This window comes from Sander lucioperca, chromosome 9 (assembly GCF_008315115.2).
Source record: "Sander lucioperca isolate FBNREF2018 chromosome 9, SLUC_FBN_1.2, whole genome shotgun sequence".
NCBI lineage: Eukaryota > Metazoa > Chordata > Actinopteri > Perciformes > Percidae > Sander > Sander lucioperca.
The window spans coordinates 30,844,871-30,861,649 of NC_050181.1; the positions used below are offsets into that span (position 1 = coordinate 30,844,871).

Sequence of the window (16,779 nt, forward strand, 5' to 3'; positions counted from 1 at the left end):
TAAGTTTGTTCGAATTCCTCACCACCAACCCAGAATCATCCTGACCCACAATTTTGGAAATATTTTTCTATTGTTTTGTCTAAATTCTGTTGTGTTTGTATTTGTTCTTTTGTTTTTTTTGTAGCCGATGAGGTTAAAAGCTTTAAGGTACATAAGAACTTGGACGCCAGTTCTTTCAGAGGCTTTATAAGGAGCATTTACCCTCAAATTCAGAGCAGGACCTTTGACCTCTGTAAGGTAAACAGGTATAGGGTTGTGGTCCCACTGACCGAAGCCACACCTCATGAACTGCGGTCAAGTGGAGTGTTGGGTCGTTTCGCCCTTTACATCAGCCCAGAGGTGAACCCCCGTTTTTTCTAGCTTTTTCTTTTTCTACAAAAAGTATTCCCGGTTGTAGTACTAAATTGATGTATGGATTACATTTTTTTCCATATTTTCTAGACTGACATCAACTATGCACTAAGCAGTGAGGCACTCGACTTGGTAAATTACTCTCCAAAATAATTAATAATTTGTTTATTCAAACAGATTTTAGCTGAAGAATGTGGTTTAAATTTAACAAAAAGACATGACAAACTCCCATGCACTTAGTGAACGGCAACAGAATATTTGCTTCTGGGAGTGGACGATGCTGTCATCTATCTGCTGCAGCGAGCTCATTTGCACCTGGATGGCGGCGGCGGCACTGAGAGAATCACATTTTTTTATTTGTCCAGTGCATTCAACACCATCCAGCCACTGCTACTAGGTGAGAAGCTGCAGCTGATGGGTGTCGGTGCATTCACAGTGTCCTGGATCACTGACTACCTGACAGGCAGACCACAGTTTGGATCGTGTTCTGTCTGATGTGGTGGTGAGTGGTACAGGGGCTCCACAAATCAGAATTAGAACTTGTTCAATCTCCATAGTCAACATCCAGAGACTTCACAAAACCTTAGAAGGGATGACAGTTTTTAAACAACTTGTACCACACTGTTCCCTCAACCTAATGTCGATTCCACTATCTGTTTCCAGGATTTGGCGAGTTCTTCCAGCTCCAAATCCAAGTCTCCATCAGTGTCCCCTCTCATGTCTTTCCCATCTTCTCCTTCAGTGTCTCCTCCTGTGTCTGTTCCATCTTCCCCTGCAGTGTATCGTCCCTTGTCTGGTCCATCGTCCCCTGCAGTGTCCCATCCCATGTCTTTCCCATCTGCTCCTTCAGTGTCCCCTCCTGTGTCTGTTCCATCTTCCCCTGCAGTGTCCCCTCCCGTATCTGTTCCATCATCCCCTCCAGTGTCTCCCACAGTATCCCCTTGTGTGCCCCAAGACAACCTAAAGGAGATACTACAGGCACTGTCTAGAGGCTGCAACTTTGAAGAGCTGCCACTCCCAGGCAATACAATTAATGTTGTCCGTACGGAAATTTTAGACAGTGCCTTCAGGGCTTTCCGGAGGAGGGCATTTAACCCACAAAGAAAAATGGACATTGTTTTTGTCGACACCTGTGGCCAAGGAGAGGGGTCAGTTGATAATGGGGGCCCAACCAGGGAATTTTTGACCCTGGTCATGAGGCCCCTGCTAAACTCCCGTTTTTTTGTGGGACCAACATGGACTAAAAACCTGGGATTGGACTCCATAGGTATGTAGATGACTGACAACAGTTTCATTCTCTCTCTCTCACACACACACATGAAATGGCAGAGTGAAATACTGTATATAAAGGCCCCGAATATCAACACAAAATCAGTGATTAACATGACTTCATTTTCAAATGTTAAAATCAGGGACTGATTTCAGGTTATCTTGTAGATGGCAGGGTCAAACAGCTCACTTGTAAGCCCAGGATAATGATGGTTACATCCACAGGTTTCTATCATGCACCTTAACAAAGTTAAGCAGGTAACTGGATCATTTAACTGATGTGTCCCTTACCCCTGACAAACCGTAATTGAAAGGTAGAACATGATAAGCATATTCTATCAGTAATGGAGCAAAAGAAATTACACACTGCATGTAAAATGTGTTTCCCTTAATACCTGCGTAATCAGTTACGTAAGTGCATGCAAATGCGCTGAATGTTCATGTACATCAGGTAGTAATGTAACAAGTTACTAATCTCAATTTATGCAATCTCTTTACAAGGTTGCAGGAGGGCATGGAAACGCTAGGAGTGCTCGATGCTCTAAAAAGCAAACCAGCACTCCGGAGGCTTTTCTCTGGAGGCCCACCTGCTCCACTAACTGCCCAGCAAGTGACCAATCTATTTAAGGTCAATTACTCAGCGGCAGGGAGCTCACAGCAGTTGGAGGGGGAGAAGGCAGTCAGCTACTGGAGGGACTGGCTGATTGACATAGAAGGTATGCACACTGTGTTAACTCAAAACACAAATTTGGGGAATGATAAATATAATGCACAATCCATTACACTGTATTTCTTCTGTCAGGAAATTATGGCCTCAAATAAAAACAACAGTATTATTAAGACTAACATTTCTCAGGTACGATAGTGGTCCACTTTACGAAGGACCCAAATGACTGCCAGTATATCAACATTGCTGACTATGCAAACCTTTGACATTTGTATTTAAGTAAGCATTTTCCTCAACCAAGTCAAAAACATGCATAGAGCTAATTGTGTACAAGAACGCAGACTACTTAGATGACTGAAAGCAAGCAAGCAAGGTTAAAACGAGTACTTTAAAGATGTTATAAAGGGAATTTCAAAAATAGACATCTTTTACATTGCAGGTGGAGACGCTTTGCTAGTTGTGGAGGATGGACTGGAGCCAGCAAGAGTGACACTGGAGGATGTCCTCATGTTTGCTACTGGGGCTGCAAAAATACCACCACTGGGTTTTGGGGTTGAGCCTACACTGGTCTTTCTTCATGACCCAATTCAACAAATGAGGCGGGTTTTCCCTGAGGCAAATACATGCAGCCTCATCTTCAGGCTGCCATTACTCGCCTGGTATGAGGTCTTCTCAGATAAAATGATTTCTGGCATTGTACAGTCACCACATTTTGGGACTGCCCGATTGGTAGTAGTCAGGCCTGTAAATAGTTGTTGGTTGATATTGTGTTTTGCCATTGTTTGACTGCATTGTCCAATCTGGCCCAAATATTTTTTTGAACTACTAAAATTTATATTGTTATTATTATATAAAGTTGATATTAATATTAGGGATATTATATATAAGTATTATTTAAACTAATTAGGTGGTGCTATGGAGCCCCCATGCCAAACCTAAACCTAAATGCATTATCAAATTGAAGAATTTACTATTTGGAACATGGCAGCAAAATTTTGAGAGTTTTTGTACATCTTAAAGTCCAACAACACATGTCATAAAATGAAAGTGAATGCATGAAATCCTAGATGGAGACATTTTTTTATCAGGCGAAAATTTTTCAAAAAAAATTATATATGTGTTTTCTAGTTCCACATAGTGGAGAGGAAGTTTACAGGCAACAGGCATCCCGCCAGTACCCCCACATGCTGGGAGGGGGGAGGCCCCGTTAACCACTGCTTGAAGCTTTAATTAGATTTATTTTTGATAATGTAGTTGTATAATGATGTTATTATCAATGTTTTTTAAATATATTTGTTATAGATATTGACATTTATATTATTATCATTATTATAATTATTTTATTATTATTGTTAATTATTTCTATGCATTTTTGATATGGTTATATTATTTCTATGCATACTTATATTATTGCTATGGATATTATTGATAACTGTTATTATTTTTACACTTTTATTGATATTTGTATGATGTTTTTGGTAAGAATAATGATATTGTTATTTTTGATATTGTTGCTAATTCATTTAATGTTTATATTACTGTTGATATTAAAGTCCATATTATTAGGTTTCTCTTCTATTTTTTATCATCATCATTACAAAACAAAATGAGAATATAATTTCCATTCAACAAATAATTTGGTCTGAAATACATACTTAATCTAGTTATGTCTTGTATTTTGTGACAACCCAATCTGCTGGGTAAGGTTAATGACAACTGACACAAACAAGTTACACAACCGGACAATGTTGAGTGTTTGAGTGAAAATGACACTGAAAATTAAGTCAAGCCACTTAACTAAACTTTGTGATTTATGTTATTTTTAACTGATAGAAAGACTTGCAATATGAGTCAAAAGGTGTGACTGGTTACACAATTTCCTATTTTGCTTTAAAGGTCCCATGGCATGAAAATTTCACTTTATGAGGTTTTGTAACATTGATATGAGTTCCCCCAGCCTGTCAGAAAGTGGCTAGAAATGGTGATAGGTGTAAACCGAGCCCTGGGTATCCTGCTCTGCCTTTGAGAAAATGAAAGCTCAGATGGGCCGATCTGGAATCTTATGAGGTCATAAGGGGAAAGGTTGCCTCCCCTTTCTCTGCTTTACCCACCCAGAGAATTTGGCCCACCCATGAGAGAGAGACATCATGGCTTTCAAACAAGCAAAGTGGCAGTTGGTCAAGGCCACACCCCCACTCTCCACCTTGCCCCTCCTCCTCAATAACTACAGACACAGAAATGGCACATACTAAGGAAAGGTCATTGTGGGACTGGTTCTAGAGGCTGTAATTCTGCACCAAGGCTGAATTTCAGGAAAGAGACTTCAGATACAGTATTAAGGGACCACTAAGGCCTATATAAAAGAGACTTCAGATACAGTATTAGGGGACCACTAAGGTCTATATAAAAGAGACTTCAGATACAGTATTAGGGGACCACTAAGGCCTATATAAAAGAGACTTCAGATACAGTATTAAGGGACCACTAAGGCCTATTTAAAGAGACTTCAGATACAGTATTAAGGGACCATTAAGGCCTATATAAAAGAGACTTCAGATACAGTATTAGGGGACCACTAAGGTCTATATAAAAGAGACTTCAGATACAGTATTAAGGGACCACTAAGGCCTATATAAAAGCATCCAAAGAGCACCATGTCATAGGACCTTTAAAATCAATTTTGACAGACATTGTGATTATCAGTGTTTACTAGGGTTATAGCATTTGACTTATAAATGTAATATTCTAATTGAATTGCCCTGTTGCTGAAATGTGCTATACAAATAAAGCTGCCTTGCCTTGCCTTGCCTAAGCACCTAACCATACCATCAAAATGTGAAATTATGTTAGGATCATAAGTGTGGTTCAGAGTGATTTTCCTTTCACACACAATATTAACTGCTTTACAATTTTTAGTGGTATTAGTCTTAGTATATTCTACGTCAATAGAGAAAAATAAATAAATTAAACTGTTACAAAAGTAATAAGCAATATTGCTACATAACTAAAATTATGTAGCAATGTTGTCCACAATGTTTCTGAAAAGATCAGATTTCTTTAAAGCGTTTTTGGTTTTAGATACTTTACAGATAGATCTCATTAAATGTCAGGTATTTGACTTGACTTGATTCCACAAATTAATTGGGCTATATTTAGAACAAAGTTTTTTCATTACTGTCATTTTTGTATAGACAAATAATTTAACAAACATGAAACAATAATACTAAAGAGCTTTAAAGAAAGGTGCAAAATAAAATTATCAATTTTACTTAAAATATATATTATAATGGAGAATTAAGCATTTTAAAAATGTTGTGTGGGCCAAAATGAATTGGTTATTTATGTGTAAGATGTCTGACGTTTGATTCAAATTAGTAACAAGGCTTGTGAGACAATAGTATAATTGAGTTCTAGTCATGGATAGGATTATATTGACTTATTAACATGGTCTTAGTAGTTTCCTGGCAACCACTTGTGACGTTAATGCAATGGAAGGGTAAGGGACAGTGCAACATCTACTGGCTGAATGTTAATAATTTCAATGTGTAAGATTAGGCCAACTTGTTTTATTAAGATCACTTCCTTTTTTAGAGGCAATTGTATTCTCACAAAAGTGATTAAAACCACAAATTGTAGATCATAGATGTAAAACAATCTAAATTGATATCTATGTTGTAGACTAGGTCCTCAAAAAAGAAAGTATGCTAGTAATTTTTAACCACTTGTAACGTTAACCTAAAGCTACCGTCAATTCCCCTCAAACAAACAATACAAACAAATGAACAATTAGGGGAATTCTACTACAACAAAGTATAGGCCAAAGTATAATAGAATAAATAAAAATACACTGATTCGGCTTGTCTTAATAGCTTTTAATGTGGTAACTCTCTTAATATATCACATGGGGTAACTACCAACTGAAGAACATGGCGCCAGCCCACACAGTGAGATTGTGCATTTAACTTAAATGGGAGAAAAAATTTGAATCGGGGTATTTGCAAATATACTAAATAAATAAACTTCTATTTAGGATTTCATCAGAATCAGCTTAATTAGCCAATTAGGCCTATAGTGTAAACAAAAAGGAATTATGTCCGGCTTTGTGTTGCTCTCAACACATAAACATATGACATAACGTTTAAGGGTAAAAACAAAGATGAACAAGGTAACATGAACATTTGATTACTATACAGATATAATAAAGTGTATACATGCATACACATGGACCTACTTGTGAGTCTGAAATAAAGATATATTATTATACGTACATAAAGTTACATGTAAACAGCACAAGGCTTTTAAACAGTAAGACAATAAGTGTAAATGATCCAGTAGATGGCGCCATTGTTCAACGATTGCTTGTTACATTTAATTGTTACAACATTGTAGGTCACACTGTGATGGTGTACTTCAATTTAATTTATTGTTATATCATTTTTAAAATCTTATATTAAGTACCTTCAGAGCAACTTTTACAATGGAGAAATGGTCAGGAACATGCAGTGTTGAAAGAATTGAAAGACATTTTAAAATATAACATTGATTGACTTTAATTCACTTAATAAAGTTGTGGGGCGGGGGTAGTCACGTCTGGCGACGACGCGGAAGTTTGGCGGCGTACTTATCAACGACGATGTACACTGGCGACGGTGTAGTCTATCCACACGTTAGAGTCACACGACAATCTCCTTCCATAGGTTATCCGTGGCACTATCCACTCGCCATAGTTACAACCTTTTATTTTAATCTCAGTCCACTTAGTCTCCTGTACCCTTGTCTCTGCCTATCTTTCCCTACCATGTCTGACATCATTCTTAAACTGTAACTTAACTTTTAGAATATTAAAGATAAAATCTTGAACTGCATCAAGATTTTAGAACTGCAATTAACATTCTAGAACTACAACTTAACATTCTAGAACTTCAACCTAACATTCTAGAACTTCAACTTGAGCTGATGAGTAAAGGCAAAGGTAAAATCACTGCTTTGATGATTACAACCTTTCCATATGATGTCAGTCCTCTAACTCTACAGTAGGGTAGGCTGTGGCTCAGAGGTGGAGCAGATCAACTCTCAACAACAAGATTTGAAGTTCGATCCCAGTATAACAAACCCTGCAAATTAACCGTCTAGTATTTTTGTAGTTACACTCTTGAACCATGTCTTAACATTTTAGACCTCAAACTTTACATCCAGAACAGTAATTAACATTAAAGAACTACAACTTAACATTCTAGAACTGCGATTAACATTGTAGAACGGCATGTTAAAATTCTAAAACTTCAACCTAAAATTTTAGAACTACAACTTAATGTTTTAGAATGTTAAATTTTCACTCTTGAACTACATCTTAACATTCTACAACTTCAGCCTATCATTCTAAAACTACACTTAAAATTCTAGCACCACAACGTAACATTCCAGAATTACAGCTTAACATTTTAGAACTGTAACTTGAGCTGATGAGTAAAAGCAAAGGTAAAATCACTGCTTTGATAATTACAACCTTTACTTTTAATCTCAGTCCACTTAGTCTCCAGTATCCTTGTCTCTGCCTATCTTTTCCTACCATGTCTGATCTATTTGCTTTCCCTCCCCCATCCCCAAACATTCTTAAACTGTAACTTAACATTTAAGAATATAAAAGATACAATCTTGAACTGCATCTTAACATTCTAGAACTGCAATTAACATTCTAGAACTGCAATTCACATTCTAGAACTACAACTTAACATTCTAGAACTGTAATTAACATTCTAGAACACCATGTTAAAATTCTAGAACTTCAACCTAACACTATAGAACTACAACTTAAGATGTAGTTTAAGAGTGTAACTTTAACTTTCTAAAATATTAACATTCTAGAACATCAGCCTATCATTCTAGAACTACATTTAACATTCTAGAACTGCAACTTGAGCTGATGAGTAAAGGCAAAGGTAACATCACTGCTTTGATGATTACAACCTTTCTGTATAATGTCAGTCCTCTAACCCCCAATTTCTACCAACTGCGGAACGTCTGCAGATCCGCTCCGGAACGGTGGTGGCGTCATTAGGTTTCCATTAAAGTCAATGTGTGTATTTTGACTGACTGCGGAACGGCTGCGTTCTGACTCCGTCCCAGCTCTGGCGATCCGCACCCCTCCGGAGCAGATACGCAGAGCTTCTATTTTTGCCGGACGCCGGAGAGCTCTGCAGCAATTCAAGCACAGGGCAGAGAGTGCGGGACAGGAAGTTGAGCACAGAAGCAAAATAAAACATCCGGTTCATTTTCAAAATAAAATACACCGTGCTCACGGCAGCTCATATTTCCCTGCACTACACCTTGAAAACGTCATAATGGGCGGAGACAGGCCTGAAGTCGGAATGGAAACAAACTGTTGTTGGTTTTATGGTTCTGGTTATAGAAACTACATCCTGTTATATTGCGCGATCATACATGAATTTGCGAGATCTCGCGGGTCCTAGTGACTTCAGTCATGGCCGCAGCTGTTCCGCAACAAATACGGACCTGGTGGGTATTGAAGGACGGCGGAGCACGGCGCCGATACGCAGCGGAGCCGTTCCGCAGCCGTTCCGCAGTTGGTGGAAATACGCCGTAAGTCTACAGTAGGGTAGGCTGTGGCTCAGAGGTGGACAAGATTTGAAGTTCGATTCCAGTATAACAATCCCTGCAAATTAAGTCTAGAATTTTTAAAGTTACACTCTTGAACCATGTCTTAAAATGTTCGAACTAAAACTTTACATCCAGAACAGTAATTAACATTCTAGAACTACAACCTAACAGCATGTTACAATTCTAGAACTTCAACCTAACATTGTAGTACTACAACTTAAGATGTAGTTGAAGAGTGTATCTTAAACATTCTAAAATATTAACATTCTAGGACTTCAGCCTATCATTCTAAAACTACACTTAAAGGGATATTTCACCGTTGGAAAGATGAATATATCTTTAAATTGGGTCACTTATGTAGTAGAAATGTGAAATTTTTTTGAAATTGGTGGCTTCTAGGCCAAGAAAAGCCAGAAAATTTGACTCATGTGGATGAAAGACACCAAATCCCAGAATGCACTTGCTTCGCTACTTTAGCGTCTATTCCCAAGCCACGCCTACCCTTTACAGACAGACAGTGAGACAGTCAACTCAACTTTAGTGTGTTTTATTGTCATTTCAACCATATACAGGGTAGAGTATTTTAGCCTGGGTTGTTTATAAATATACTGCCGAATTATGGTATCAAGTTTCTTCCAGAAATTTATTGGTGGGGGTAAGGGGATCCTTGTACTTAAGAAATTCACATGAGGAACTATGTTCATTTTAACCACAGCAATCCTGGACCGTACTGATGCCGGCACCGCAGACCAATTGGCCAGATCCCTTTGAACACTACTTAGTATAGATTCATAGTTGTCCTGGACAACTCGCTGTAGGGATGCGTGAATGGTGATGCCCAAATATGTAATTTTGCTTTGGGTTGGTATTGTATCACTAATAGCTGATGTCACCTGTCTGTTGTTCAACAGAAGTAGATTAGATTTATTCCAATTGATTTTTTAGCCGGAGATTGAGCCAAATTCGTTAAAGATCTTAAGAATTTGGAACAGAGTCCTCAAGGTCAGATATGTACAGCAAAATATCATCTGCAAATAACGATATTGAGTTGTTATTGGATTTAATCTGGACATTACGTATTTTATTGGGCTAACGGTTCAAGAGAGATCACAAATAGCATGGGAGATAGCGGGCATCCCTGTCTCGAGCCCCGCGTGATGGGGAATGGCTGTGGCCATTGGTTGAGACTATGGCCGTGGGATTCACATATAAAGTACGTACCATGTCAATGAATTTGGCTCCCAAACCAAGCCTCTCCATTACTTGCCACAAGTAGTTCCACTCTAGGCGGTCAAAAGCCTTCTGTGATAAAACTGCTGCCGTTGTTGGAAGGGTTTTTGGCTTCTTCTATTACATGGAGTAATCTGCGTATATTGTCTGCAGCTTGACGCTTTGGTATAAACCCTGATTGGTCGGGGTGGACTAGCTTCTCAATTAAGCGTTCTAGGCGTAGTGCCAAGACTTTAGAATAAAGCTTAATATCAGTCCCAATGAGGCTGATGGGCCTGTAGTTCGAGCACTCCGTAGGATCTTTGCCCTTTTTGTGTATGACCGAAATTAGTGCAGTGTTGGTTTGTTGATGAAAGGTGCCCCTCTCTATGGCAGAGGTTAAAGTTTTAATTATAGGTCCTAGTGTGCCAAAGTACTGTAGTAAAAGTTGTGATGGAATTCCATCCACCCCCGGTGTTTTCCCTTTCTTAGCTGTTTTTAATGCTGATTTGAGTTCTGTAGGATTATTATTCTAAAATGTGACCGATTGACCGGTCTGGCCCTAAAAAGGCCAGACTTAATCTGACTCCAATTCTTTGGTCACTACACTCTGAATGGTGTTCGTTTACTGGTAGATCAGAGAAATAAAAACTCAGGATTCAAATTAATTATTATTCGTCCAGTTAAAGTTAATAACAAGTTTTAGTGAATGAATGACACTGCAATTCTTAGAATTACGTGTACACGGACCAGATACACAAAGGTAGAGTCTTTTGGCACTGTCGGATCCAGATTGCAGGAGGATTCATACAATTTTGAATAAAAGGATTGGAAAGTGGCGGTGATATCTTTAGGATTCGTTGAGATACCTTGGTCCGTGTGTATGCTGTTGATAGTAGCTCTGGATTCGCTTTGTTTTAATTTCAGAGCTATTTGCTTGGTTTACAACCATTAAAATAGTAATTTTGCCTCACTCTGTGCATTATGAATTCAGCTCTCCTTTTTAGCAAATAATTTAGCTCTACTCAATTTGTGACTAAAAGAGCATGTGTAGATTTAGAAAAGCATGTCTTTCGAGATTTAGAAGCACATTCGCGTAGAAACAATCTCCACATTTTTGGAATCCCCGAGGGTAAGGAGGGGGACAAATTCTGAATTTCTGGAGAATTTTATCAAGTCCGAACTATCGCACTCGGACATTGATCTAAAAATACAACGCTGCCACCGATCACTCGGACCGAGACCCCCTGCCACAAGCTCCCCTGAGATCCATGATCGCAGCCTTCCTCGCCTACAGAACTAAAGAACTGGTACTGTAAGAGGTAAATCTCAATGAGAAAAGAGTTTACTTTGACTATGACTACCCTGCTAAAATTACGAAGAAAAGAAAAGAATACGCCCCGCTGAGGAAGGCACTAAAACAAAAGGGACTCTGGTTCCAGACTCCAGCACCCGCAAAACTCAGTCATCTATGAAGAAGGACCCACAATATACAACAATGCAAAGGAGGCGACGGAGGATCTGCTGAAGAGGGGGGTTCTGGCGACCGAACCCGATGAGGAAACGTCACCTGCCGACACACAACGGGCAGACACAGCCGTGACACCCCATAAGAATATGGGGGACAGAGAACACGTGATCAACGAGTCACATGGCTACTCAAGGCTAATGCTCCTCGCCCCATCTCCACATTGTCATTAAAAACCAGGTCTATTATTATTTTTTCTCAACGTCAATCGTTTCATTTGTTACCACAGTAAGTTAGTGGAATGCCTGCAGGAGCGAAAAAGCAGACCCCGCTGCAATTTAACCGAGCAAAGAATTCTGCCAACTCTGCTAACATTGCGACGGCTAGCGGGGATTCTGATGCTAACGTGGACCAACATATGGAGCAGGTTATGTCCAGGGTCCTGGAAAAGCAACAAAGTGGGCTTCAATCAGCGGTCCGCATCGCAGTGAAGGAAGCGTTAGCAGAAATTGACACCTCGCTTCAACACATCAGGACTGCTGAGCTGGAGAGATCTATTACAGTGACTAGACGAGGCGCAGAAGGACAGCAGACAGATGAGAAACATGGTGAAAGCCTGCATTGATGACCAGAGGGAATTTGAGTTGAAGTTGGCTGAACTGGAAGATAGATCGAGAAGAAATAACGTGCGCGTCACTGGACTGAAAGAGGGCAGTGAAAAAGATGACCCAGTTGGATTTTTGCAAAAACAGTTGCCAAAATGGATCCCCTCCTTACGGAACAGGGCTACCATCGAAATTGACAGGGCACACAGAATCTACGGCAAGGGTACAACAACACACGCGCTGATTCTCAGGTGTCTGAGATACCAGGACCATCAGGCAATTATTCAGGGGGCGAGACAAGCACAACAGGAAGGCTCGATTCGTGATTCCAACGCAACGCTGCGCTTTAAGCCTGACTACAGCGCTTTCACTGTTCAACGGCGCCAGGAATTTATAGGAATACAGCGTAAGCTGCATGCTAAAGGCATCCCAAATGTTCTTATTTATCCGGCAACTCTGAGAGTAAACCACAGAGGGAAAACGCTCACATTCACTGCACCCGACGAAGCGGACAGGTTCTGTTGGGATTTGGATGAAGGAGGGGGGACGTGACGCCCGTGCTGGGTGCTTCGCAACCGGACTGGGAGCTGTCATCGGGCCCAGAGGACAGCGTGGGGACCTCTTGTCCTGTGGATTAGCGTATCTGGAACACTGTGCAAGTTTAACCTAGGACATTGCATGTAAGTTTGGCAACCTGACTTTAAAGGAACGTTTGATGAGGCTGAAAACATGACGGACACACTGGGTAATTCCACCGAATGCAGAACGTCTGCGGATCGGCTCCGCTGCGTCTCGGCTCCGTGCTCCTCCGTCCGTCAATACCCACCAGGTCCGGATTTGTTGCGTAACGGCTGTGGCCATGACACCTGAAGTCACGAGGACCTACGAGATCTCGCGAATTCAGGTACCACAAAACCAACGGTTTGTTTCCATCCAGAGGAGTAGAGGGGAAACAACTCTGAGCTGTGTTTTCAAGGTGTAGTGCAGGGAAATATGATCTGCCGTGAGCACGGTGTATTTTATTTTGAAAGTTAACCGGATGTTTTATTTAGCTTCTGTGCTCGACTTCCTGTCCCGCACTATCTGCCCTGTGCTGAATTGCTGCGGAGCTCTCCAGTGTCCGGCAAAAATAGAAGCTCTGCGTATCTGCTCCGGAGGGCTGCAGATCACCGGAGCTGCGCCGGAGTCGGAACGCAGCCATTCTGCAGTCAGTGGAAATACACACATTGACTTTAATGGAAACCGCAGACATTCCGCAGACATTCCGCAACCGGTGGAAATTGGGGGACAGACTGCTCAATTTACACAGCCTACTCACTGATATCAAAATTCACTGTTTTTACCAGGCTGTGGATGAGTCCGGTGTGCCAGGCATGGACAGAGTGGACAGCTTGGCAGAATATCTAGTGGAGCTGCGCAACCAGCCCTCACTAGCCCTCACCAACCAGCAGGTCAGGAACTTTTATTGTCTTGTTTTTTCTCCTCTGTTCTCTGTCACACATGTCCACACTTGAATTTTTTTGTTTTATGTGCTGTTCTCTCTATGTTGTCTTTCTTAGGTAAGCAATATTGTTGTTCTGTGGCAGAACCTGCTAGACTACGACAAGCAGCAGGTTGTTTTTGCTGCCAGACACCAGACCAGGCTGGACACAGGGAGGTTCAGGTCTCCAAAGAAAAGGCAGGAGTTCACTCCAGGGGTGGAGAGTGTAAAGCGGCACGCACTTACCACCACTGCCCCGCTTGCCCAATGGCCAGATTGCTGCCCCCGGATGGAAACCATCTTCGTCTGGCTCTGTGCCGCAGTCCCAAGAAGAGGTCCAGATGGGACCTTATTCTGGGGGATTATAGGCAAATCAGGCGGCGCATTCTGGCCAACGGGGTAGTTATGCAGTAGACCACCATGCAGCTGGTGGACGTGAGCCATACCACCCTGGTGCAGTGGCACAATAAGAGGGTGAAGAGGCAGGACAGCGCGGTGGTGATGCAGGGGCTGGACCTGTCAAGCCACTTGTCTGTGGTGGCTGACCCTCTCCCCAGCGCAAATATCCACCCCCTATCTGCACCCCCCCAACCCGGCCTGGCTCACCAGTACCACCTGCCCAGCAGCACCGTGGGCCAAGCGCAGGTTAAGAGGAAGGCCATACCCGCATTCGCGACACCTGTGGCTGTGAGACCACACCCTCAGCAGCAGCTCTTCCCTGCTCCGCCTCCACCTCCCACGTCAGCTCCAATGAGTGCTCCAATGAGTACACAGGTGCCTGTCCTGATGGCTGCCCCACAGGCCCTGGATTTCAGCCTAATATCAGCGCTTCCTGCTCCTGCTCCTCCGGCTCCAGTCTGAAAACTGACCCGCAAAGTATTGCACAACACGTGCAAGAAATGCGGGCAGTTCAGGACAGCTGAGACAGGACAAGGCCAGTACAAAGGGACTGTGTACTGCCCTTCAGTTGAGACTGTCTCCAAAGAACAGTGGCAGGAGGACATTAAACTGCTCAGAGTGAACATGGAGAGTGTTGGAGTGGACTAACACCTGGCTGAATGGACAACAGACTATCTCACCAACAGACCACAGTATGTGAGGCTCCATCAATGTGAGTCTGACATGGTGCTCTGCAGCACAGGTGGCCCTCAGGGTACGGTGCTCTCCCCATTCCTTTTCACCCTCTACACCTCAGACTTCACTCACAACACCACCCACTGCCACATCCAAAAGTTCTCCGATGACACAACTGTTGTTGGATATGTTTCTGAGGGAAACGATCTGGAATACAAGATGGTTATCAGGGACTTTGTCAGCTGGTGTGAGCTCAACTTTAGGAGAAAAACATCCCACTTCACACCGGTGAGCATCCAGGGATCGAACATTGAGGTAGTGGAGAGCTACAAATTCCTGGGTGTTCACCTAAACAATAATCTGAACTGGACTGAACACCCATGGACTTTACAAGAAGGACCAGAGTCGCCTCCATCTGCTGAGGAGATTCAGGTCCTTTGGAGTGTGCAGGACTCTCCTCAGGACTTTTTACAACTCTGTGGTGGCTTCTGCCATCCTTTATGCTGTGGTCTGCTGGAGAGGGGGCAGCTCGGACAGGAACAGGAGCAGACTCAATAGACTGATCAGGAGAGCGAGCTCTGTCCTGGACTGTCCTCTGGACTCCATAGAGGAGGTGGGGGAGAGAAGGATGTTGGCTAAGCTGACATCCATCATGGACAACACCTCTCACCCCCTACATGACACTGTGGGGTCCCTGAGCAGCTCCTTCAGCAGCAGACTGATACACCCACGGAGTAAGAAAGAAAGGTACTGCAGGTCGTTTATCCCGGCCGCTGTCAGACTCTACAACACCTACACCACCAGATAATGTTGTAGTTTTCTGTTCCTGTTTCCCACCACTCACCATGGCTCTATGTATATCTTTATTGTTATTATCTGTATTTATATTTTTCCTTTCCGAGTACTTACTTTTTCAATAATATTTATATTATGGTCACACTTCAATATAATTTATATTTTGGTTAATTACTTTTGCTATGTTATTTAATTACATATTATTCAATCTAATTTCACGTCAATTACTTACTTACATTACAATATTTTTCGTACTATAGCCACCTCACTTTACTTTACAATACTTTTTATATAATGCCACTTTACATTCATTCAGTACTTTTTGCACATTGTCTGTTGTTTGCCTGTTGGTTTGTTTTTATTGTGGAAAAACTGCTGCTGTAACAAGTGCATTTTCCCATTGTGGGATGAATAAAGTATTATCTAATCTAATCTAAAAAATGTATAATAATGTTCATAATATATTTATATTAATTCTAATATTGTTACCCCACAATAAAAGTTTGGTTAAATAAAAACATATGCTTCACTGTTCTTTGTGTGTTATGAATATAAGTTTCTGCTAATTACAGCGCTGGGTATATATTGTAGGCACATGTAAAAAAAAGCTGCTGTAAGGATGCTTAAAAAAAAATAATGGCATCATTTTACTTGTGAATTATTAGATATAAAACCAAATCAATATTTATTGTGAGTGACCTCTATGTGGATAAAAACAACAACTCTTGCTTTAAACAGCTGCATAGTTTATTTAAGGTATTTGACAGTTAGGCTTCTTCATTACATTGAAATTAATGGGCATTTGTCAATGTATTCTTTATAAAAATGCACTTACAAATAATATCACTAGACTAGATTATATTTTATCAGTAAATAATGGATAATTGCAATCAGATCAAAACTAAGTCTTTCTGTAAGGTGTAGGGAAGAACTTAACAAGAATGATTTATTTGCATTTATTATTTATTGTATCACTATTTACACCCCAGCCCAGCTTTATAACTGAGGGATACCCCCAATTCTGGGAGTGATTTCAAAATAACGCAATAAACTGTTTTAACCTGGATAACTGGTTCCAACAACGGCAGCAGTTTTATCACTGGACGCGGAAAAGGCTTTTGACCGTCTAGAGTGGAACTACGCTATTTGCAATCTCTCTTGAACCGTTAGCCCAGGCCAGAAGGCAAGATAAAATATGTAATGTCCATATTAAATCCAATAACAATATCGTTATTTGCAGATT

The 16,779-nt window shown here is 41.1% G+C and overlaps 1 protein-coding gene and 1 long non-coding RNA gene across 2 annotated transcripts; one reads left to right on the top strand and one right to left on the bottom strand.

Moving 5' to 3' along the window:
* Nucleotides 1-551: 551 nt before the first annotated feature.
* On the bottom strand, nt 552-14,993 carry LOC118495946. Its single transcript, XR_004898405.1, has 3 exons — nt 14,677-14,993; nt 2,940-2,943; nt 552-738 (listed from the first exon to the last, which is right to left on the bottom strand). It is a non-coding gene; the product is annotated as an uncharacterized LOC118495946 (long non-coding RNA).
* On the top strand, nt 13,539-14,675 carry LOC116057105 (predicted GPI-anchored protein 58). Its single transcript, XM_031309504.2, has 2 exons — nt 13,539-13,638; nt 13,747-14,675. The coding sequence occupies exon 2, from the start codon at nt 14,088-14,090 to the stop codon at nt 14,526-14,528; it is 441 nt and encodes a 146-aa protein (XP_031165364.1). The 5' UTR covers nt 13,539-13,638; nt 13,747-14,087; the 3' UTR covers nt 14,529-14,675.
* Nucleotides 14,994-16,779: the final 1,786 nt, after the last annotated feature.